Source organism: Podarcis melisellensis (genome assembly GCF_964234715.1).
Source record: "Podarcis melisellensis genome assembly, chromosome: 12".
NCBI classification, from domain to species: Eukaryota; Metazoa; Chordata; class Lepidosauria; order Squamata; family Lacertidae; genus Podarcis; species Podarcis melisellensis.
Window position 1 is genome coordinate 18,791,197 of NC_138544.1, and position 23,809 is coordinate 18,815,005.

A 23,809-nucleotide genomic window follows, 5' to 3' on the forward strand; every position below is an offset into this window, starting at 1 on the left:
TGGAATAATCTCAATCTCAGTGTATTTGTATTGTAATTTTTAAAAACAGGCATGCCTTTAATGCCTTGGGAAGGTCTACAAGGGCACACATGCCTTTCAGTAATCTAATCTATAGACAGGCTGCTTTCACATGATATAATTTTGAAGGCCACTTCTTTATGAGCGAGCTGGCAAAGAACGCCTGTTTCATATTTGTCAAAATTACAATGTTGGTATAAACAGCATTCTGAAACACATTTTTCCCCTCTGGCATAGTGTAAGCAGTTCCGTTGCTTTTAATTAAAGCAACATTGCAATAATCAAACCTCATAATGTATTGAAAATTAATCATCAAATGGTAGTATTAATAACCAAATAAGAGAGGGAAATGTAAATACAAATACAAATGTAAAAGCTTGTGGAACCATAAAACTGATAAATAATTAGCCTTCAGTCCTTCCTCCTGAATTAGAACATTTTTATGACTCCAACCTGAAACGAGAATTTATGTAGGCTGTTTTTGCCTTCTCTGAGTTAATAAGACAACTTCATCATTTGGTAATGTCTCAACATTGGCTCCACTTAGTTGTGGTTATATATATATTTTTAAAAAATTATTAAAGATTTCTTAGTTCACAAAAATACGTGCATTGTCTCTTTTTTCAAGTTGTGTTTTCTACAGATCAGTTTCATTTGTTATGAGACTTTAGTATTGCATACATTGTTAGGTTAGGAAGAAAAGAGAGGGAAAGAGGGGGAAATGGTGAGTGGGGTGGTGTGACAATGCTTCTCTTCTTAGTGTATGTGTGGGGTTTTGTTTCAGCGTCACATATGTGTTCTCTTACTATTCGCTTGCAGTATTTCCTTGGTGGTGAGAGAGGTTGGGGATGGCCTAGGGTGTGGCTGGTTGTCTTTGGTTGGCTGTAGTTGTGGCCATCTTAAATTTGTGGTGCTTTATGCACCCCTCATCTAACCTTAATATACAGTCATAGCTTGGGTTAAAGTAGCTTTGAGTTGAGCGTTTTCGGGTTGTGCTTCGCAATGACCCGGAAGTAACGGAATGCGTTACCTCCAGGTTTTGCCGCTCATGCATACACAGACGCTCAAAATGACGTCATCCGCAGACGCAGCGAATCACGACCCGCAGACGCGCAAATGCAGGTTGTGATCGCTTCAGGATGTGAACGGGGCTCCGGAACGGATCCCATTCTCATCCAGAGGTACCACCAAAGTACATTAAGGAGAGCTTGTTTTGAGCATTGCACTACTTGTTTTTAAAGTTCTTAAATGCTTTAGCATTGAATAGTAAGAAGCATAGAATCATGGAATTGTAGAGTTTGAAGGGACACCGAGGGTCATCTAATCCAACCCTTGGTAGTGCAGGAATCCTGTACACAGGCATCCCTGGGTGGGCTCAAACTACCAACCTTCTGGTTAGCAGCCAGACACACTGACACATGTGCCACAGAACATTAATGATCATTAATGGTATGGAGCAAAAAGTAGTTAATTGTGTTCTGTGTTTTTTAAAGCATAAAAAAGCTGGTAGGAGTTTAAAAGTTAATAGATAAAAACATTTTAACCTGAATGCACACAAGAGTTAAAAATGCTACATAATTAAGGTGATACCATAGCCTAAGGCAAGAATGGTGAATCTGTAGTTCTTCAAATGCTGTTGAGTCCAGTTGTCCAGCAGCCCTAGATAGCTAGTGGTCAAAGAGGATGGGAGTTGTAGTCTAGCAACATCTGGAGGGTCACAGGTTCTCATCTCCTGGTATGCGCAGATGACTTTGATTTAAAAAAAATAATGTATACCTGTCTTCTTCCCTGACGGGACTCAAGATGGCTTGCAGATAAAAATAAGAGCTACTAAACACATAGGAAAAAACCATTAAAACACAAATAATTGATAGAATTAAAAATTATATGCATATATAAAATATATTAAAGCCGTACTGATAATTATAATAAAAACATCATGGCACCAGTCTTTTCATTAAAAGCAATTTGTTTTCGAAGGCCTGTTAAAACAAGGAAGTCTTCATCTGCTGGAGGAAGGAGAACCAGGAGGGAGCCAGTCTGTTTTCTCTTAAGGAGTGAGCAGCCACCAAGAATTCTCTCTCTTGTGACCCTACCAAGCATGCAGTCATAATTGTGAATCATGTCATAACTTTATATGTAACCTAAAAATGAACTTTTTTCTGGCATTCTCCTTTTAGGAGTATCTAGCAGTATTTGCAAGATGCACTCTCATGATGGTTTTTTCTAGAAGAAAAGAATCTTATCTTTTGTAGAGAAGACTGCATTCCACTCTAAGGCTTAGTTATTGTGTGTATATGTATATATATATAGAGAGAGAGGTAGTAATAAAGGGAAGAATCTCTCTCTCTCTCTCTCTCTCTCTCTCTCTCTCTCTCTGTGTGTGTGTGTCTGTATGTATATGTGTCTGTCTATCTATCTATCTATTTATCTATTTATATCTATATGTATCTATATTGCCCTCAATGTTTGCCCACCCTTGGCATAGCCTCTATTTCTAGTGGGGTCTCCCTTATGTCACATTTTAGACTGTAAGCTCCTGAGAGCAAGGATTTGTTCTCTTAATACCGTGTAGAGAGTCATGCACTCACTAAATAAATTAAATATTCTGAGCATCTTAGCTGTTTCTATTGCTACATTATATGATACAAGCAGGATTTTTGCCTTAGAGTGGAATGCACTCTTTATATATGGCATGACTTGTTTTTGAGAAACCTGTGCTGAGTCTTAGTAATCACAGCATTCTTTTCTAAAAGCTCACAGACCGACTTTCTAATTATCTATTCTAGGACCTGGTATCTATGTCAGTAGTTACCTGCGTCTTCTTTCTCCCCCTTTTTGAAGATGGGAACAACATTTGTCCACCTCCAGTCCACAGGGACCTTATCTATTACCCAAGAATACTCACAGATTATAGGCAGAGGTTCTGAGATTACATCTGCAAACTCTTTTAGTACCTTGGGTCCAGCTCATCAGGCCCTACTTATCAATACTGACTATTTTTCACTTACACCAAATTTGTGATGATGGGGCTATGTATGGGGGACCAGGCCCATTAGTAGTATAGGAGGAGGGACAGGGATGGCTTGTGCAGCCCTGCAACCTTTCAATGTTTATGGGTTGTCTTGAACCCACTTCATCCCCATAAGGGCCTGATACAGAGAGGTCGTTATTTGCGTAAATCTGCCCAATGAGTTTTTGGCTAAGCCGTGATTGGAACTGTAAATTTTGTGCCTCTTGGCTTTCAGGTTTTTCCCAATATGATTCTTTCTCTTCCACTTGCCGTTCAGAATCTTAAGTCTTTGCAATGCTACACTATTGCCAATTAATTCTTAGGTTTTTGGAAGGAGAAATATCTACAGCTTAACTCTTTAAGAAATGTTGGAAGCCAGTAGTTAAATGGAAAACACTTTAATGCAGATTTAAGCTACAAAATCCATAATACGGAAATGCATTTAATGTTTAACTTGGCAGAAGTAAAAAGAGAGAGATATTATGTGCAACATAATGCCTTTTTAGGGTCATTATAAAAATGCGTCTGCTAAATGCACAGCTTGAAAAAGAGGATATATTTGTGAAGCTTGTTTTCACCCAAAGTTTTTAATGTTTCCTTTGAATCATGGTAGTTTCTCTTCCCTGTTATAGAAGATGCACAGTCTGTTACTCAGTAACTCTTGTTTTCACATGCTAGACAAGCTTACACAAAACTATTAAGTTGGACTATGACAAGCAATTAAAAATGGGGTATAAAACTGGTTTTCATTCCACTCAGGCTTTCTGGGCAACATGATGACTTGCCAAAAAACTTATACTAAAATATGCAGTTCCAGAAAATAACCCTGTGTTCTCTGTTGTTCCTAACCTTCTGAAGATGGTATGACAAGCAATTTTAAAATTTTGTCATAGTCATTTATAAAATGGAAACATAAATATGTAGATGTGATTATAGTGTTAAAGTGGATGTCTGCTCTGTCTTTTTTAGGGTCATGATGAAGAAGCTGTTGTGGATACGGGCAAAATCAGCTCTACTATCAACACAAACTTTGAGAAAGAAGAACTAGAAAGTAAGTATATATTTTTGGTCTCGTTAGGATTGTTATTTTTCCCAAGTTCAAAAGTAAAACATGTTAGAATCCTAGTGCTGCACTTGTGTTATCCGGTTTGGCATGGTTGCATCGATGCCATTTGAAGTCATGCCTGGGATTTCCACCTAAGTTGTTAGTGTGCATTCCATCCAATATACAAGATGAAGTCAGGTACAATTACCCTTTCTCCTTTCTAGCTCTATGCTTTGCCATCCTTTCTAGTGAAAGACAGGATTTGAGGTGCTCTGAGAACCTCAAGAGAGCACAACACCAAAAAAACCCCCTCCTGCAATCATCTCCAGTTTGGAGTAGAATCAGGGGTCAGAGAGTATCCTTCAGTTGTGCTGTTCTTGGGATGTGCTTGTTGAATGGTTTAAAGGGTATTAGGATAGCTACTGATTTAAGCGCTCTTATGATTTGCTGAATATGTGGGAAATATTTGTAACTGGTTGTGGAAGAGAAACAAACTTATACAGGTAACCATGTAAAAGGGAGTATGCTATACGTGCAGGAACAAATCTAACTAAGTGACTTGCACTGTGCAACAGTGAAAGCTGTCTACAAACTCAGGCACACACTTTACTAAGAACGCTTCACACAAAGAACTTGAAGATGTTAGTTGGACAGAAGACAATGATGCCATTTTGTGAAGTGAGCAGTCATCTGGTATTTGCTTATGTTATGAAATTTGGCTCCTGATGCATCCTTGAAAAACGATGGCTTGTGCCATCTGCTTTTTCCATGGCATAAGTCCAAACAAAGCTCATTAAGAAGAGGGGGCTGCACTTGACTTTTACTTAGCTTCACTTAGGTTTTTCTTTGCCAGGTGTAACCGTGTTTACATTTAATAGTTCTATTATCTCGGATATGGGATACTATAAACTGTGCTCTTAATAATAGTGGCAGACTTTTCAATCTTGATTTTTGCTCTTTGACAGCAAAATATTCTTCTGTTTCTCTGTGTATGTTGGTTTAACATGTTAGCATAATGGAGAAATCCTTGAACATGTGTAAGAAAATGCCAAAGCTAGCCTGCAGTTTTAAGCAAAAATTGTTTTAAGTAGGCTCCATTGAAGCTAGAGTGCTATGCTTCATAGTTAATGAGTTTACAAAAGAGGTATTATATATATCTGAATCAATAAAATCAAGAAAGAAATTGTAATATTGAGTTGCCAGAGAAGGTAGACTTTTTTTATGAGACAATCCTTTGTTAGCGTAAGAATTTTCTGGGTTTTTTAAAAAAATAAAAGATTTTATGTTGCATATTACTAAGTTACAGGTATAATACAGTAATAATATAAAATTATTGGATAAAAAGTAGTGAATTGCTTTTTTAAAAGTGTATTCTGATGCTGTGCAAAAATCAGCTGAATTGGAATTGCCTTTAATGTATTTTGTTTATTTTCTACGTATCATAAGTTTTCCATGGTGTGTGGTCTGAGTATATAGAGTAGAATAAGTAGTGAGCACCTTTTAAGAAATTTTAAAGTGACACCATTAATGACCTTAACTGGTAAATACTATTTGTGGATTTTGTCAACTAAGCTTGGATAAAGTCATGTCTGATTAAACCAAACAACTGTCTCTGGAGCTATGTATACTAAATTTAGTGTCCTTCATTCTATTAATGCTGTTGAGTATTGGATTAAGCTAATTCGGTAACAAGCTTTGCTTGAGATTAGTATGGCACAGCCATTGTGGAAGTGGGGTTTCTGAAGGTCATTTAACAATTCAGCTGTATGCTTCGGACTATAAGGATTTTTTTTTGTATATGACTTGAGACCATGGAATTTAATGGAATTACTTAATATTTTTACATATGCATGATGTTCCTCTTCCCCTCCATCCCCCCTCTCTCCCACATACCCAGAGACTACATTGGGCATCATAGCTTCTTTGCAGTATGCCTCGGTGAAATGTGGAAGTAGTTTGAAGTTTTTGATGAAGGGGATACTATGGTTAATTAGATGCTTCTATTTATTTCATTGTGGCCACTACGAAGGGGAGAAGAGAGAACAGGCCGCGTATACAGGCAAAAGGCTCATTTATATCTCAGTACCTTAAACTTGAGTTAGGATTATCTAAATTCATCTGGAACGTGCCATTCTAGTAGACCTTTCCTCAAGTAGATTTATTTGTAAAGAATTCTTACACACACACACACACACACACACACCACACACCAGTTCCTCTACAGTGTTCCTGTGTAAATTTCTTATTTTTCAATGTCTATTTTCTTTCTCTTTGAACTGTGGGTGTGATCAAGTTTGCTTCCTGCTTAAATTGCAGTGAAGTTGAACATCCTGCGTTTGACTTAGAAGCCAGGTTTGATGTCAAACTGCTGGCCAGCTGCAGCTGGGAACTGGACTCTTTTTCTGACCTAGACTTAGTTAAAAAAAAATGCAACAATTAAGTGAGGTGAGGCTTACAGCAAGTTCTAAATCACTTGCTTTGAAATTGAGAAGAATACCGATTTTGACTGTGTTCCGACACCAGTTTATTAATTGTGATAGACATTGACCATAGCACACATGGTCTTGACAATTTCATTGCAGGCCAGTTTAGATGTTCGAGTTCAGTGCTGCATCCCATCACCTTATTTATTTATTTATCAAATTTCTATGTCGCCCTTCACTCGAGCATCAGAGGGCGGTTTACAACATAAAAAACACAAAAATACATAAACATAGTAACAAAAACAATACCCCCCCAAGTTTCACTAGCTAAGAGCCTGTGAGAAGAGGAATGTTTTTGAAGTTGCCAGGCTAGCCTCTCTTGGGAGAGCATTCCACAAGTGGGGAGCCACTGCAGAAAATGCCCTGTCTCATGTTGCTGCCCTCTGGAACTCTTGTGGAGGAGGCAAACGAAGAAGGGCCTCAAATTGTGATGACAGGGTCTGGATCAGTTTTTATGGGGAGAGGTGGTCCTTGATGAATTGTGCCTGAGCCAGCACTTTGAATTGGGCCTGGAAACTAATTGAAAGCTAGTGTAGTCGGTGTAATACGCTCAAACTATATTGTTCTGGTGAGCAAGCTGGCTGCTGAATTCTGTACCTGCTGAAGTTTATGAACTGTCTTCAGAGGCAGCCCTACATATAACGCCTTGCAGTAATCTAACCTAGGTGTTACTAGAGCATAGGCAATGATAAGCTATTCCTGTCCAGATAGAGGTGCAGCTGGGCTACTAGCTGAAGCTGATGAAAGGCACTCCATGCCACTAAGGCCGCCTGAGCCTCAAACTGACGTGGTTTTTTTTTTCTTTAAAAAACTGCATGAGTTTTTCCAGATATTCAGAAAAGAAGGATGGGGCAAGGAGATCCTGTTTAATATTCCTCCATATCATTTTGCAGCTGTGAGGCCACTTTCAGTTCAACAAAAACACTGTGGGGGAAAGGAAACATCTTATTGTATCTAGTTTGGGCCCAGTACTGTATTCAGATTTCAGTACTTGGAAATGTAAAAGCCTGCCTTTTCTGTCTAGAAAATGAAATTGTGGTAGCCTAAGATAGTAAAGAGATTACCAATTATCACATGATTTTCATAGTATGTGATTTATATAATAGTGTAATGAATGGAATAAGTAGTGAACATCTACAAAAATTCTAAAACGACACCATTAATTACGTTATTGCTATGTCTGTTTGGCAAACTACTGTGGATGTTGCAGCAGTAAAAGCTTTCCTTTATCTATTGGTGGTTGGGCAAGGTGATGTTTGAAGTCCTTTACATATCTCATTATTCTGTACCAAATTCATTTTTTGAGCTGGTACATCCTTTAAGGAGTTCAAACCTTTTCTTGAAAGGGATCTAGATGTTCAAAAATCAGTGAGGATGTTTTTATTTCTATCCTGATAATGAAAAAAGGAAAATCCATTTGTGCCAAATTGGTACTTCTCTGTTGCCTTCAAATTCTTGTACAGCGGTACTTCGGGTTACATACGCTTCAGGTTACAGACTCCGCTAACCCAGAAATAGTACCTCAGGTTAAGAACTTTGCTTCAGGATGAGAACAGAAATCGTGCTCCGGCAGCGCGGCAGCAGCAGGAGGCCCCATTAGCTAAAGTGGTGCTTCAGGTTAAGAACAGTTTCAGGTTAAGAATGGACCTCCGGAACGAATTAAGTACTTAACCCAAGGTACCACTGTAAATAGAACATTATTACAATGTTCCTCAAATAGCAGGATTGGCTCTTTGTCATCTTTTGGATAATTCATGTGTACTGTATAGTACAACAAGTGTCCCAATGCTAATTTCAAGCCAATTATGTGGTCTGTGGTTGTCTGATTGATATGCCTAATATGTTTCATAACATTTTTGGTTAAGGTCACAGAGCTGTTTATATTGGTGTGCACGTCCCCTTTGGAAAGCAGGGTCGACGACGTCATAGGCACCGTGGACATAAGCATCATAGAAGAAGAAAAGAAAAGGAAACTGACAAAGAAGATGGGCGAGAATCTCCATCCTATGGTAAAAAAAAAAAAGATAGTTCTTTCATTGCACTTTAAGCAGCAGTATAGTAAAACCCAGTTTTTTGGTGATTTATTTTTAAGAAGAGTAGAATTGACAGCATGGAAGGGTTTTAGGGGCATGTTCCAGAGAAATTACAATAGTTAGTTGCCTGTGTTTATACAATGTTCACAGAGCTTTATTGCCTCATTATTTTTCTTTATGAACTTTTTACGTCAAGAACTTGCACTCTGTTCTTGTGCTACATAATCTTAAATTATTATATCTGGTCAGTGGCTAGTCAGATTAATTTCGGAACTTTTTAATTGTTTTCTAATATAGAGCCTTGAAAATGGTGGGGCTTCAGAAATGTTTACATGGCTGCTAACTTGATTTTTGCGTTAAATACAAGAAATGTACATGACTACAGATAATGAAATGAATGCAAAGAGAGGAAAAGAGGGAAACATTGCGTAACATGAGTGTTGTAATGTTAAAGGAGGAAGTTGTATAATGGAGAGAGTCTGATATCCATAAGGATGTAGTTCAGGAATTTGGATTTGTGAATTTCAATTTATTAATGCACTCAAAACTGTAGCAAGATTAAAGCCATATAACAAACTTAACCAAACATTCAATATTATTCAGGAGAATATGCATTCTGCCTGGATTGTTCATATATATATTCATATATATATGAATGGATTGTTCATATATATATTTGAAATAGTTAATATCCCTTGATTTCCCCCCCCACCCCACTTGAGAAGGATGATGTCTAGTTTAATCCATGACCATTATTGTGACTATGATCATGGAAAGACATGGAGCTAAATGTATGTCCTCCCATTTAACATCCAAATGCATTTTGCTCCCTTTCATGCTCCTTTAGCCATTTTTGTTCAGTGGAAGGTTTTGCTAGAAGGTTAATAGGTTAGAAATGAGTTAACCGAAAATGAAAACGCATCACTACTTGAGTGTTTTGAGCCTTTAAAGTGACTCAAATCAGGTTTGGAAATCTTGGTCCTGGAACAAGAGGCTTTATTTCATTCTCAAACCATGATAATCTCCTTTATCTGTTAAGGATTTTTGTCTGTTTTTCTATGCCGGTTATGATTTCTGTTTTTAAAGAAATCTTTCTGTGTAAAGATTAAGTGCCATTTCAAATGTTCCTGTATTTACAAACATAGCAGTCATTCTTCTCTCTACAAATTTTGTGTATTGCTAGTACACAAGCACAGTTTGCTCAAGACCATATACTACCTTCACAGTAGATGTGTAGAATCATAGAATTGCAGAGCTGGAAGGGACCCCAAGGGTCATCTAGTCCAGTGTTTCCCAACCGGTGTTCCGCGGCACACTAGTGTGCCGCGAGACGTTGCCTGGTGTGCCGCGGGGAAAATTCGAAAGATTTTTTTTTTTGTAAAAGTCAAATTAGGTCCTAATCTATCCCTCGAGCGCCTCTTGTCCGTTATTGTGACGCATGAAGCGTGTTCCCGCCCACTCCCCACCCTCCCTTGCTTCTCTCTCTCTCTCTCTGTGGCGTTCTCCGCCGCTTCCTGCTGGGCATGCACAGCTCGCCTTGCGCTTCCATTCCGGCCCCTCCTTCCCCCGACTACCCCGCCGCTCCGTTCCTTTCTCTTTCTCGCGTGTCAGAGAGCGGCGGCGCGAGCGCGGCGGTTCCCTCAGGGCTGACGGAGGGCTCGAGGAGGAGGAGGCAGGACGTGGAGGCGGAGAAAGCGGCGGCGGCGGCCACCCCCCACCTCCGGCTCGAGGCCCGCGTAGAAAGCTGAGGGGGAGAGATAGATAGAGGTGGGCGGCGGCGGCGGCAGCGACGACCACGACCAACCGCCACAGTAGTTGTAGCGGTGGCGACGGCGAGCAGGGACTCCCGCTCTCTCTCCGTCGTGTCTCTCTCTCTGTCTCTCTCTCTCTCCCGGGCCCGTCCGTTGAGTCTCCCACGCGCCTCGGCTACAAGATGAGCATCGAGATCCCGCCGGGTCTGACTGAGCTGCTGCAGGGCTACACGGTGGAGGTGCTGCGGCACCGGCCGCCGGACCTGCTGGCCTTCGCCGCCGAGTACTTCGCCAAGCCGCGCTCTCCTTCCTGCCTCGCTTTGCTGCCTCCTCCCCCCCCACCCCCAAAGCTTGGAGGTTCCCCAGCGCCGACCCGCAGGTTTGACCCCCTTCTCACACCTGTTCGCGCTCCTTGCACGGAATGGGGCGGATGGGGAGGAACGGGGCTCGCCGCTGCCTCCGCTCGCCCTCCCCCCCTCCGCCGGCGGTCCCGCGATTCTTGGCTTTTTGGCGGTTGGCACAGAAGGAAGGCAAGGGGGAGGGGAAAAAATTGAATCTTACACTTTCCTGCGTCCCTCCCGGCGTGACGCTGCGCGCTGACGTCACGGGGCTGTAATGGTGGTGTGCCTCGAGATTTTTTTCATGAAACAAGTGTGCCTTTGCCCAAAAAAGGTTGGGAAACACTGATCTAGTCCAGCCCCTTGCAGTGTAAGAATCTCAGTCAAAGCATACAAGGGGAAGAGAGGGCAGTGCGTGAAGAGAATCATGGTTTAATGTTAATGTGAGCCAGCTTAAAGAGTCTTGCTTATATATGTCCAAGGGAAATAGGTTATACATGTGCACCAGTGAGTCTTTGCCTCATGTATGTTTGGCAATGGTTCATAAAACCTTTGTAAACCAGGGACTAGCACATGCCTGTGCACAAAAGGAGACCCTGATCATGGGATCCATTTGTGCAAGACAGATTCCAGGTGTGTGTATTGTATGGGCACTCTTTCATAAATGCTGCAGTCCGACTGATCTCAGTGAGACCTAGCCACTGCAGAGTTTCTGCAGACAGTGCTCTGTTTTGTTTCAAATTAGCTGTATGTATTCATGTACATTCATTGCCGATTAAGAACCACTGAAATATGGTGAGCTAAAATCTAAATAATAGATGGTGTTATTTTTATAGAAGGTTGGTGGTTAAAAAATACCTTCTCTTCCACTTCCAGCATCAGTGGTTGTATTTTTGTTTTTAGCAGTGTGGTGGTATAGGTAAGAGTTTGACAATCTAAACCTTAAACTAAGATGTGCCTTTCACAATCTCATTTCCATCAAGACACACCATCCCAGAGGGTACAATTTATCCTGGGTACCGAGGATGATGATGAAGAACACATTCCCCACGATCTATTCACTGAAATGGATGAACTTTGCTTTAGAGAAGGAGAAGAATATGAATGGAAAGAAACTGCCAGGTAACCAATGAATAGTCCTCTTCAAATTCTCTCAGTGATGATTACAGCACAGAGACTTCGCCCTCCAGTTTACATTAAGACAAGTGGAAATCTGTGAAATCTGTTTGAAGTGCCTGATAAGTATTCCTTAACACCTAAGCATACTTCTCCTAGCTCCGCGGCTGTTGATACTACTGCTTATTTCAAAAAAAGATATTGCTCACTTTTATATAAGGGTGCTGGTGTCAAGTGGTAGGGTGGTTGATAAATGAAGGATAAATGAGGCTGTAATCCTGTACTCTTCTACCTGGGAGTACGTCCTAGTGAGTTTAGTACGGCTTACTTCTGAGTAGGAAAGAATACGATTGTACTATAAATATTTTAATAAACAAACACTTAAATTATAGAATGTATGGAAAGAAGATTCTGAGAAGCAGGGCCAAATGAGAGATTTTATGTATTATTATTTAGTTCTTTTGGTTGTAAATTGCCCTGTGCCCTGTGCAAAGAGCGGTATATCAGTCATCTAAAGAAATACATAGATTGTAAATAGCAGAGTTTTTTAAATTAAAAATAGTTTTTATTAAGTTTTTTTGTGTGTTTAAATAGCAGTATTTTGAAAGATGACGACTTGTTAGTGTGCATGTAGCTCAGTGTATTTTCGTTTCAGATGGCTAAAATTTGAAGAAGATGTTGAAGATGGTGGTGATAGGTGGAGCAAACCTTATGTGGCTACCCTGTCTCTGCACAGTCTCTTTGAACTGAGAAGCTGTATCTTAAACGGGACAGTCATGTTGGATATGAGAGCCAGTACGCTGGATGAAATAGCAGGTAACAGCCAGTTTTCCTTTAAGATTTTTAAAATTTTGCTTGTGTAGATCTTGTTCTAAAACAAAAAAACAAAACAAAGCAGTTATTCTGTCTAAGAAAGAAACATGATAAAGGCAAAAAATACCCACCATTATACTTAAAGCTTGAAGTTAAAAGTCCTGCTGATTAACTGTGTTTCATTAGCAGATACGGGCTATGCTACAAGTTGTACTTCCTTTAATTTTCTGTAGCATAATGTTGTAACACACACACAAAAATCATTTTATTCAGTGTGTTAGCATAAATCTTAACCAGAACCTCTCTGAGGCTGGAATATTTTCAGTGGGGGAGATAACAAGATGGTTCCAGCCTGAGGGTTTATTGCAGGGCTACATATTTTGTTGGCAGCAATTTTAAGTTTTGGGATTAAATCTAAGCAAAAATGTGCCTCATTCAGAAGAAATCTGGACATTTCCAAATAAGGACCACATTGTATACAGTATGATTGCATCTTGTGCACAATTCACTTGCGTTATTTCAACCTTGTGCGGTTGAAAGGCAGCTGGTTGAAATTGCACCAATTAATTGCATGCATGGCAGAGAGCTTAAAAGCTCTTTTTGTGCTGGGTTTTGCTGGCACAGAAAGAGCTTTTAATGTCTCTGCCTTGTATACTGGGCAAGTTCTGCTCAGCGCATGGACTCTGGGATGCTATCGTGAGATCTCGCAGGAGCTTTGCATTGTTTAGCAAATGCTTGCTTTATAATCTTTAACCAGAACCATCATTTACCAAAGGAGTCTTACGGATTGCTCTTAATGTGGAATTTGACTTAATCCTTTTCTCTCTATAGATATGGTATTGGATAACATGATAGCTTCTGGTCACCTGGATGAATCTATGAGAGACAATGTCAGAGAAGCTCTTCTGAAGAGGCACCATCATCAGAATGAAAAAAAATTCACTAATCGGATTCCCCTTGTCCGATCCTTTGCAGATATAGGCAAGAAACATTCTGACCCTCTCTTGCTTGAAAGAAATGGTGAGATAAGTCATGGCATTCAGTTTGTTTTAACTTTTAACAAATTTAATGCAGAGATGTGAGAAAAGTCAGCACACTTGAAGAAAACAAGTTCATAATTCATTCCTGATATATAAGGAGTTGAGTAAACATTTGTCTGTAGAATTAGTGACTTTGTCTTCATGCCTTTTGATCTGTAAGAGTTGAGAACTGTGCTTACTCCACTGAATATATGGATAGATGCTTGTGAAACCAAGGCTTATGAATATTGTGTCTTGTTTTATTATATACCTCCTCTATTTTCTGGCTCTTCCTGTTTTATGCCTATGCTACTGAATTTTATAATAAGTCCATTTTTCTTTTAGGAATAATCAATAAATGATATTTTGGTGAGGAAAACCACACTGCTTTTTATCTAAATGATTGCCTTGGTTTCTCCTGTTTGCTATTCTCTGTATGTGCATGTGTTTATATTTGCTTATAATATAGAATCATTATAGGATATTCTGATAGTGTGCTTTTTATTTACTGAGTGGCTCTCACATTTGGTGTTTCGTTTCTGTTGGTGTGGTTTCTGATGCTAAAAAAAAAATAGAGTCACTGCTCAGGTAATTTCAGGTAATCAATGTGTATCTCATTTTATATTGCTATCTATACTCTTAATTAGAATTATCACATATTTGACATTTCATGTATGTATATTTCAAATTGCCGATTTTGATAAAACCTGCCTCTAAAGATATTGAGTTTGGTAGCTCCACAGCAAACTGTTGCATTATTATTAGGAGCCTGTAATCATTACAGAGTCTTTTTAGACCCTGATCCTAGCATTTTTCTTCCATACCTTCCTGTGGTGACGTGTTTTTAAAGTAGGAAAAACAAAGGTTTGCATACTGTTGACACTCTAGGTCAGGATAGTGACTGTGTTTTTATTTTGCATGTTGTACTTTAGGTACTGTACTTTCTTGTTTTTCCCAGAACTTGTTTTGCAGAAGGTGCTTATATGTCTGATTTAATATATATAGATTCCTTTATCATAAGCATAGCACTTAGATGTTTTGCTCAATTCTCTCGGGATCTTAAGCAGTCACCAGTAATATATTTCTCCCTTCCTTCCTTACCTTGTAGATATGTGTACATATAAGCTGACTTTTTTAACATCGAAAATTCTGCTTAGCTCTTATGTTTTGCTTAAGTCTTATCTCACCTATGACTGAGTGATGTTTTGTGTTTTTAGAGTTTTGATATATAAAATATGAATAACTTGTCTTCCTGCTGAACATTTTTTTTTATCACTTTATTTGTTTTACCTCAGGGGAAGGCCTTTCAGCCTCCCGCCACTCTTTACGAGCTGGTCTCTCTGCCTCAAATATTTCCCTGAGAGGAGAGAATCGCTTATCCCTTCTTCTCAATTACCTTCTTCCTGGAACTCCAGCCGCCTCAAGGAGCGCCACCCCTTTACCTACCCCACAAAGCACTCCACCTTCCAGTCCTAGGTGCGGTCACAAGGGAACCACAAATTTACCACCAGCTGAGCACCAGGGTGCTGAACTCCTAGTGTCTCCTTCTAGTGATGATATCCCTAAAGTAGTAATTCATCCACCTGAGGAGGATTTAGAAGCTCAGGAAAGCGAGGAGAAGACGACAGAGGATAATAGTGACATAATACCAGGCAACTATTTGAACTCAAATTGTCCATGTGTGGTGCTTTCTGCAGCTGAATCACGTCCACTGCAAAGTTTTTATCACACAGCTTGAGCAATCATGAGTTGTATATCAGTCTGTCACTCGTTTGCATGCTTCATTTCTTCTTGTGTGATATTTTCTTGTGTGATACTTTAGTCAGTATTACGAACTGGAGTTGACACTGAAATATTAACACAAGTATTAACACATTGAAAGCAATGAAATATCTGAGTATTTCTCCATACTTTTTATGTTCATAACCTAAAGGAATTCATTCAGCAAGTGCTTCTGCCTTTAAAAAATAAGAAAGAAACAAGCGAGTTATACATTATAAACTTGAAACTAAGATACCAAATGGTGGCCTTTTACTACTTTTTAAACCTCATAATTTATAGTAGGTGATGTATACTTCAGCACCAGAAGATGCCAGTTACCTTAAAAAATTATGGTCTGTGCTTTGAAAACACAGTAACATGCTGTACCCAACTTGAAATTCCTACTTCAGGTTAATAAACCAGTTCTTTCCTGTTTAATTTGAAAAGGGCCACTTTAACTGTAGCCAGCCCCCTTTAAGGAATTGTAACAAGGAGAGGCTTGTGCACCAGCTAAGGGGGCATTTAATTTTTCTGAATTAAATGGGTAAGAGCTGTCAGTTGCTAGTGTACTTGAACTCTAAACTCCATTGGTTACAGCAACACTTTATACCTGTAAGATTGATGTGGATGCCTTTTGCAGTCCTCAGTGTTCTGGTCTTATTCACTTCCTGCGTGAGACCTCTTGCATCAGTCTCCTGTTCTGCACAGTAGCTTTTTGCACAGAGGTTGTGACTAGGAAGATTGACTACTCTAGCTAGGAGCTTAACATCTGATTATGTGTGTTGGTGTACAGCAAATTATTTTTTCAGGCTATTGTAGCAATCAGTAACCAGCAATCAGTTGTTTTAAGACCTGCAATGTGAATGTAAAGTACGTATATATTTAGGGTTAAACGCTCTGAGAGCCTTTGAACTGCAAAGTCGAATGTACATTTTTTTTACTTTTGACAGAAGTAGGTCCCCTGCAAATATGGACTAAACATCTCTCTCTTTCTCTCTGACTCACATTTTGTTGCAGTGCTGTGTAAAGTGTGACGCAGCTTGAAGATGCTTTGTAAGCCATATCCTGAAATTATTGCTTTTCTCTGAGGTTGTTTTATTCAATTGCTTTCCTTTGTTGCTCTGTTTCTTGGTTACTGTCATCTGGGGGCACTCTGATATATTAGATTAATTTAAACTTTGAGCTTTCTGTTATCTCATGTGAGAAGATATGACCATTGTAGATTTTCATGGAATCGTGTCTTTCAGTAAATAGATAATCTGCTCTGCAGGTATTGGTACTGTCTGGGATCAGACAACACACTGCATAAAACAGTCCTAAGTTTTCCGAACTTGGATTCCACTAGAATAGGATGCAAGGGAAATAATGATAATTTAGTATGAAGTAGTGTAACTAAGAGCGGGCAAGCAGTTGTCCTAGAGTACATTTGCTTGCCTGCTCTGCTACAGTGAAAGCCTTCTCTTGCATTCCCAACTTACAACAGTAGTGTCTTGCAGAAAACACCCTCCCACACACACACTCCAATTAAGTGGGAAGCCTTGTATTGGAGAAATGGGAACTTCAACTTTCCTGGTCTAAACTAATTAGGGTTATAAAGAAAATAACCAGCATCTGGAATTGAGCTTGCAAGCAGACTTGGAGCTAGTGAAGTTGATACAACAATGCAGTAATGTAATACCATTTACAAGAAAGAGCTTTGGTTGTTCCCACCATAAAGATGCTGCAGTGGTCCTTATCGACAACCTCCAGTGGTGTTTCTGTAGATGTTCAACATGTTGGGGACAAGTTGTTACTCTGTGGCTCACCGTAAGCTAGTGGCCATGGAATTGAGCAGTATCCCTCAGATACCACCTTCTGCTAGAAAGGACCAGGAATACTGTAAAGCAGTGTCACCAGCCCCAGGAACATAAAAAGCCACTTGAGACGTTAAGCAGAACCAACAGGACCACACTTCTCTTGTCTAGTTTCTGATATACTGGGCAATCCTGTTGGAGGATGATAAGCACCATCACAGTTCCAGAGCAGGGTTGGAAGCAAGACTGAACCAGCTGAGGCAATTTCTTTTACATTTATTTATTTAATGTTCCTAATGTGGACTGTTTGTTTCTGCACAAAGAGGTGGGGTTTTTTTTGCAGTGGCTTATTGAACTCTGTGTTATATACCAGCTCTGTGATTCTGTGATTTCTTGGTAGCCCCATCTGCGTCTTGTCATGACTAGGCCAAGGTTCTTAAAAATGCAGTTTTAAAACCATGTATTTCATAGAATATTACAACAGAGGTTACATATTGTGTCTGTTGTCCAAAATGGTGAAACAACAGTTCCAAAATAGTGTACAAGACTAGATGGTAGACAAAGCAGTGAAGTAGAAAAGAAAAAAAGTTGGCATCTTGTAAGAGTTTTAACCAGTAGTAGTAGTAGTAGTAATTTTAATAATAGTAAAATATGTATATCGCCCTTCAAACTATGCAAATCCATTGATTTTAATAGGTCTGCTCTGAGTGTAATTTTGTTGAATACCACTCTGATATGTCTTTGAAGTTTATAACAGTTCTTCTTGCTATTGGTTTTTTCTTAAAACTGGTTTGCCACCTTGGGAGCAGATGAAACTGCAGTGTTAACTCCAAATAAAATTGGTTCCTCTTGTTCATGTGTAAAATTAATTCTTAGGATCATGGGTCACATCCTATTTAAAATATGTTCTTGCTTTAGTGTTGACTAATGGAAGATAGATGTAATCTTGAGGCCAGTCTTTTAACAAGCTAGGTGTTTTGCTAGGTATTCTAAAGTATGTTTTTGTGGTTTTTCAGACTCATAGAAAGTATGACATCCCTCTGATGCACGAGACACACACAAAGCATTGGTGGTTAGACACACATTCTTATGTTCTCTTTTAAAAAATAACACATTTTCGTTCTGGTGCATTTTGCAAAAGGCCATCATTTAGGCAACATCTAATTTCAACTTTTTAACAAGTGTTCATTGTTTTTCAGAAGAAAATAACTTGTTTGTGTGGCATTTTTGATACTAATGCACCTTTTGTTTATTAACTTCCACATTCGCTTTTAGAAAGCTGCCACTGTCATTGTGTAACTAAGTCTGTTTTCTACTGATGTAATTTTGAACGGCCCTGTATATTCTGCTTGTAGGACTTCTTGCATCGCCACAATCTGCACCCGGTAATTTGGACATTGGAAAAAGTGGAGAACTTAAAAGCAGTGGAACAGGGGGAAGTAGAGAAAACAGCACTGTTGATTTCAGCAAGGTAAACTATGTCATTTAGAGAGTAGCGAGAGAGCTTTGTGCATTGTAAAGCTGTTTATTTATTCGGGGTTTAAGATCATGATTCGTATATTGTTAAAAGCAAAAATTCTAAGTGATTTTTTTGTTTGCTTATTTGAAGTTACTTGTGACAGCTTTGTAATGACTCCTAGAAAGAAATTAAGAATTATGAACATATTTCCATAATTTTCTGGACTGTAGGATTAGCAGCTGATGTCTGTACATTACTTCCTATATAAATGACCAAGGAAATCTCCTACAGCCACAAACAATGACCAGGGTTTGTTTTAGTCATGGTTTCTAGTATGTCCCCTATCCCAAGCTGCCTCTTATGCCAATACCCAGTTAATACCTGAACACATTTTGTAGTGCTCCCGGATTGGCATGGCCTCTGCATCACCAGCTCATTTATTATTGGCCAGCTGCAGAAACAGGGTAGAGAACTCTTCCTGGAAACATCCTCTGGCTACATTTGGTATGCTTAGAGATAGCAAGAGTTGTGCAGCCGTATGGATGATTTTGTTTTCTAGCCACTATTCCCTTATGCCTTTTGTAGCAGGGTTGTACCCTACTTGGTCACAGTCCAGTTGCGGCAGTGGAAGCCTGGTATGTGCCAGTGCTGCTAAAATCGACACTTTAGGACCGAGTTCAAGTGTGCAGAACTGAATCCTTTAGTATTGGAATGAATGCTATCTTGCAGTGGAGGTTTTAATGTGGTGTATATTTTATTTCCTGGAAACAATATATAAGCCTACATTTCTGTTGTTGCTTGAAGCATTTAAGGCACTATTCCTCCTCCTAGTTTTCTGTATTTAAACCTGCAGAGGGACAAGATTGCATCCGTTTGTTTTATATAATTCAGTTGAGCAATGTAATTACTAATTTAAAAGTTGTCTGTGAATGTGCATCTTGTAAATTAAATGTAAACGAAGTTAACTTACGTTTTAGTTAATCATGGCAGATGCCACTATTCCTGCTCCTCTATCACAGTTTTTGTGTTTTTACTTGGCCTATTCTTCTCTGCACCTGCCTTGTCTCCTGTTGGGCAGGAGTCTGCCTCCTGGCACTGTAGTTGTGGCACACTTGGTGTGGGACTCAAGAGGCCAGCTGTAAGTTTTATTTCCTAGATAGCTGTGTAACTGGTGTCTTAGTTTCAGTGATCTTTGTGTATCTGTCTGTATGTGAACCAATAGTTCATGTGCTGTACAATATGGTGGTATTTTTCTGTAATTATATACACAGTTTGCACAGTTAATTTATTAATAAACCTTATATATATATCAGTAAATACTTCTCCAAAACTAGTTTCCCCCCTCAGGCCGATTTTATAAAATGAAAGAACTTTGTATATAACTGCAGTGACTTTTTAGTGATATTTGTAGATACCAGTAATAAAAACTATTTTTTAAAAAAGTAGTTGTGTTTAAATATTTATACTAAAATATGCAACAATGTGTGCAGATATGGTTACATTATAAATGTATTTCTGAAGCTTCTTCTGACACACATTTGTTCCTGTAGCAACGCCATAGTGTTCTGTTCACAACAGAGTCACATACCATTAATCCTAGTTTTAGAAACACTTTTGGCATTAATCAACTGTAAACTAAGTAGCTATTTTTAATCCTTGTAAATAGGTAGATATGAATTTTATGAGGAAGATTCCCATAGGTGCAGAGGCATCAAATGTGTTGGTGGGAGAAGTGGATTTTTTGGAGAGACCAATTATTGCTTTTGTGAGGCTGGCCCCCGCTGTACTTCTCTCAGGCCTTACAGAAGTTCCTGTTCCTACCCGGTAAGGAAAATCTTGCATATAATAAAGCTGGAATTTTGTATTTGTATAATACGGTTTTGACTCTTAAGCTTTTCAGGCAGAAATTCTTAACTGAGAAATACTTCCTTTGCTGCCACCTCCTTGTTGTTGTTTGTTACTTTGTGCATTGGTGTGAAATATTGTAGGTACTTTTTTATTTCATTTTTTAAAAAATAAATAGAAATGGTAATCTGCTGCCACTAACTGAGTTAGACACTGGGCAGCCTTCCAGTTCCATATTTATGCTTTCTCACAGCACCTGACATATCTTCACTGATCACTGATGCTAAAAAATTCAGCTTATCGTAGTTCTAGTGTCTGATTTCTTGTAGTCTGTTTCATTCTTCCACAGATTCCTTTTTCTTTTGCTGGGTCCAGCAGGCAAAGCGCCACAATACCATGAGATTGGTCGATCAATAGCAACACTTATGACAGATGACGTGAGTACTAAGCATCCTGTATCTGTTCAAAGTATTCACTTAAAAATCTGAATGGGATCTTCATTCAAGTAGAACTTGGCATGGCTAATGATTATATGGTGATTGAAGGAAATAGCTATGGAACGAGTATGTTTACCATATGCATGAATTTATGAATGGTGCAGTGAATTATGTCATGTTGTGTTTTTAATAAATTCCTAAAGCTGTGTGTGTGTGTGAAATAATTACTAAATGAAAGCACCACTTTTGTGAAATCTGTATGTATATATACATCTCACAATAATGCTCTTAGATTTTTCACTGTTCCTTCCTCCTTGCGTGGTACAATCCTATGCATATTAGCTACAACAGGACATATTCCCATGTATCTGTTTATAGGACTGCAGTCTTTATGAACTTTCCTTTCCTTGCTACTCTGAAACTTTGACAGATGTTTACTATGTTTAAATATCAATATTATAGGCTTGAAATGTCATTGTCCATGCAAACAGGTGTATGTGTACATAAGCGCACACACATAACTTGTGTCTTGAGCATGCATTTGAAAGCTGATCATAGGCATATGTGCATGTAGAACTGAGTATAGAAACAAGTTATTTATTTGAGCCTTTTAAAATAATAACTGTGATGCCTTTCCAGCCTCTTAGAGAAGAGTTTCATCATGTCAGGAAATCAAATATAAGTGTGTATATATTTTATAAAGGTTTTCCATGATGTTGCTTATAAAGCTAAAGACCGAAATGATCTGCTCTCTGGAATCGATGAATTTTTAGATCAAGTAACAGTTCTGCCTCCAGGAGAGTGGGATCCATCTATTCGAATTGAGCCACCCAAAAGTGTTCCTTCTCAGGTAAGAACTTTTCTAGTGAAGGGCACCTTAAAAGAGTGTAGTGGTGTGACAGGACATAGGTGGGATATGCAAACAGCTAAAAAAATGACAAAACTGCATGAGATACACACAGAATGAAAAAGTGCTGGTTGTAACTGAAAACCACTTCACAGAACTGCTAATCCTTTTGAGAGATGTGGCTAAATGTTGGCTCCTAACTTTGAAGGAAAACATGCTATGTTCAGTATCTGAATGCTGCAAAGTGTGTTTGATTACCCTGAGCTCATGATACAGGATGGACTAAACGGTGAATTGAATGTGTCTAATTGCTTTGATGAAGCGAATTTTGCAAATAGTATTTTTTAAAAACTAAATGGTTTCTGTGTACAGAATTTCTCCCTAGATAATGCCATGCTAATCAGCTGTTCTGATACAAAAATAATCATTACTTAGAATGAAGCAAAAAGTTTGGTTTTTCCCTTTTGTGAACTTATCTCCTTGCATAGTTAATGATAGCTAAAGTTTTTAATAATCAAAAGATTTTTCTCTCAGAGCCATGTTAAGTGTTGCAGAATAATTTCTCAGTGAATAATTAACGCTGCTTTTTGAAAAATACTTTTTGAGTTTGGCAGGAAAATAGCATCACATGCTCAGCGTGTAGGCCTTTCCTTAGGTGCGAGGGAAAGAGCTTGAAATTGTGCTTGCTATTGTGGTTTGACCTTAATGCAATCTTTTCATGCATTTCCTTGATACAGGAAAAACGGAAGATACCTAAATTTCCAAATGGAGCTGCTTCTCCTGGAGAGTCTCTTGAAGAAGGCCATCATGCTGGACCTGAACTACAGAGGACTGGAAGGTGTGTGGTGTTTGCTTAAATTCTAGCAATATTAAAGAAGTAGAAATCTAAATCCTTACTGCTTTAGAAATTTGCAGAATATATATTTCATAATGTTTATTTGCTTTCGTAGATTTTCATAATGTTTAGTTTCCACCTAATACGTTGGCCTGTTTTAGGCACTTAATACTATGGCAGTATTCTTCAGTATGCTTCCAGGAAGAATAGAGTATGTGTCGATGCCTTACCCAAATTTATTTTCAAACTGAAACAGTACTCAAAGTCTTATGTTTGCCATAGATATGGTTTAAAACCAAAAGTTGTATATAGTGGGCTAGATAGTCAAAACATTTTGTAAAGAAAAACCACAGTGATTTCCTAGACATGGAAACATTAGTGATGTCCCCTTTCGTCCCTCTTGGCAGAATTCACAGAAAGGAAAAACTTTCTGAGATAGAAGAAGCCATTTTCAAAGAGAATTCTCTTTGCCAATTTGAAATTTCTCTTCACTAAAAAACAACCGTTGAATATGTATCTGACTAGAGATTTACAAATCAGTAAGCTTTATCAAATACAGTTAATGGGTATGAAAAATGAAAGATTTAAGGCGTTTAGATGGCTTTTCATAAAAGTTTTTCATCTTAAACAATTTGAATAACTTTTTTGAGGAACATTATTGAAATGCACAAAAATGATAGCATACTGTACTTTTATTTTTTAATTCAATTACACTCTGAGTATAAAGATGTACATCGACACATTTCTTGTGTAATAGTTATTTTAATGGAGATTCAAATGGCTTTCTTTCTAAGAATATTTTTCTGCGACCAAGGTTAATTATTCCCAATATATTTTGAATCCGGTATACCAGTGCTATCAAATGTTTGACGCTTATTTCCATTTTCCTTAAATATTTTGAGATTTCTCTTGATAGTTTCTGCTGCTGTATAGAACCCCTGCCTTTTAATTAGTTGCCCAGAGCTGTATATATTCCACAATTCAGTGCAACCTGGGTATAAGCACAGAACTTGGTACTGGCTGCAGAATTTGTCACCCTGAGAACATTCAGTTTTTTTAATTAAAAATAAGTTTTGGATCTTTAACATTTCAAAGAGAGGCTGAAAAGTGAATGTGTCATGCATGGTACAGTGGTGCCCCGCTAGGCGAATGCCTCGCAAGACGAAAAACCCGCAAGACGAAAGGGTTTTTCGGTTTTTGCGA

The 23,809-nt window shown here is 38.6% G+C and overlaps 1 protein-coding gene across 9 annotated transcripts in view; it reads left to right on the forward strand.

The window, feature by feature from the left end:
* SLC4A7 (solute carrier family 4 member 7) overlaps positions 1-23,809 on the forward strand; it is a 69,658-nt gene that overhangs the window by 19,412 nt on the left and 26,437 nt on the right. For 2 of the 9 annotated variants that reach the window (XM_081883136.1, XM_081883137.1), the window contains 12 exons: positions 4,001-4,082; positions 8,425-8,568; positions 11,665-11,803; positions 12,453-12,613; positions 13,442-13,630; positions 14,925-15,281; positions 18,539-18,654; positions 19,721-19,780; positions 20,309-20,466; positions 20,837-20,924; positions 21,628-21,774; positions 22,509-22,609. In XM_081883136.1, coding sequence (XP_081739262.1) covers positions 4,001-4,082; positions 8,425-8,568; positions 11,665-11,803; positions 12,453-12,613; positions 13,442-13,630; positions 14,925-15,281; positions 18,539-18,654; positions 19,721-19,780; positions 20,309-20,466; positions 20,837-20,924; positions 21,628-21,774; positions 22,509-22,609 — 1,742 coding nt within the window. The remainder of the gene's footprint in view (positions 1-4,000; positions 4,083-8,424; positions 8,569-11,664; positions 11,804-12,452; positions 12,614-13,441; positions 13,631-14,924; positions 15,282-18,538; positions 18,655-19,720; positions 19,781-20,308; positions 20,467-20,836; positions 20,925-21,627; positions 21,775-22,508; positions 22,610-23,809) is intronic. The other 7 variants (XM_081883138.1, XM_081883140.1, XM_081883143.1 and 4 more) reach the window with 5 other exon arrangements.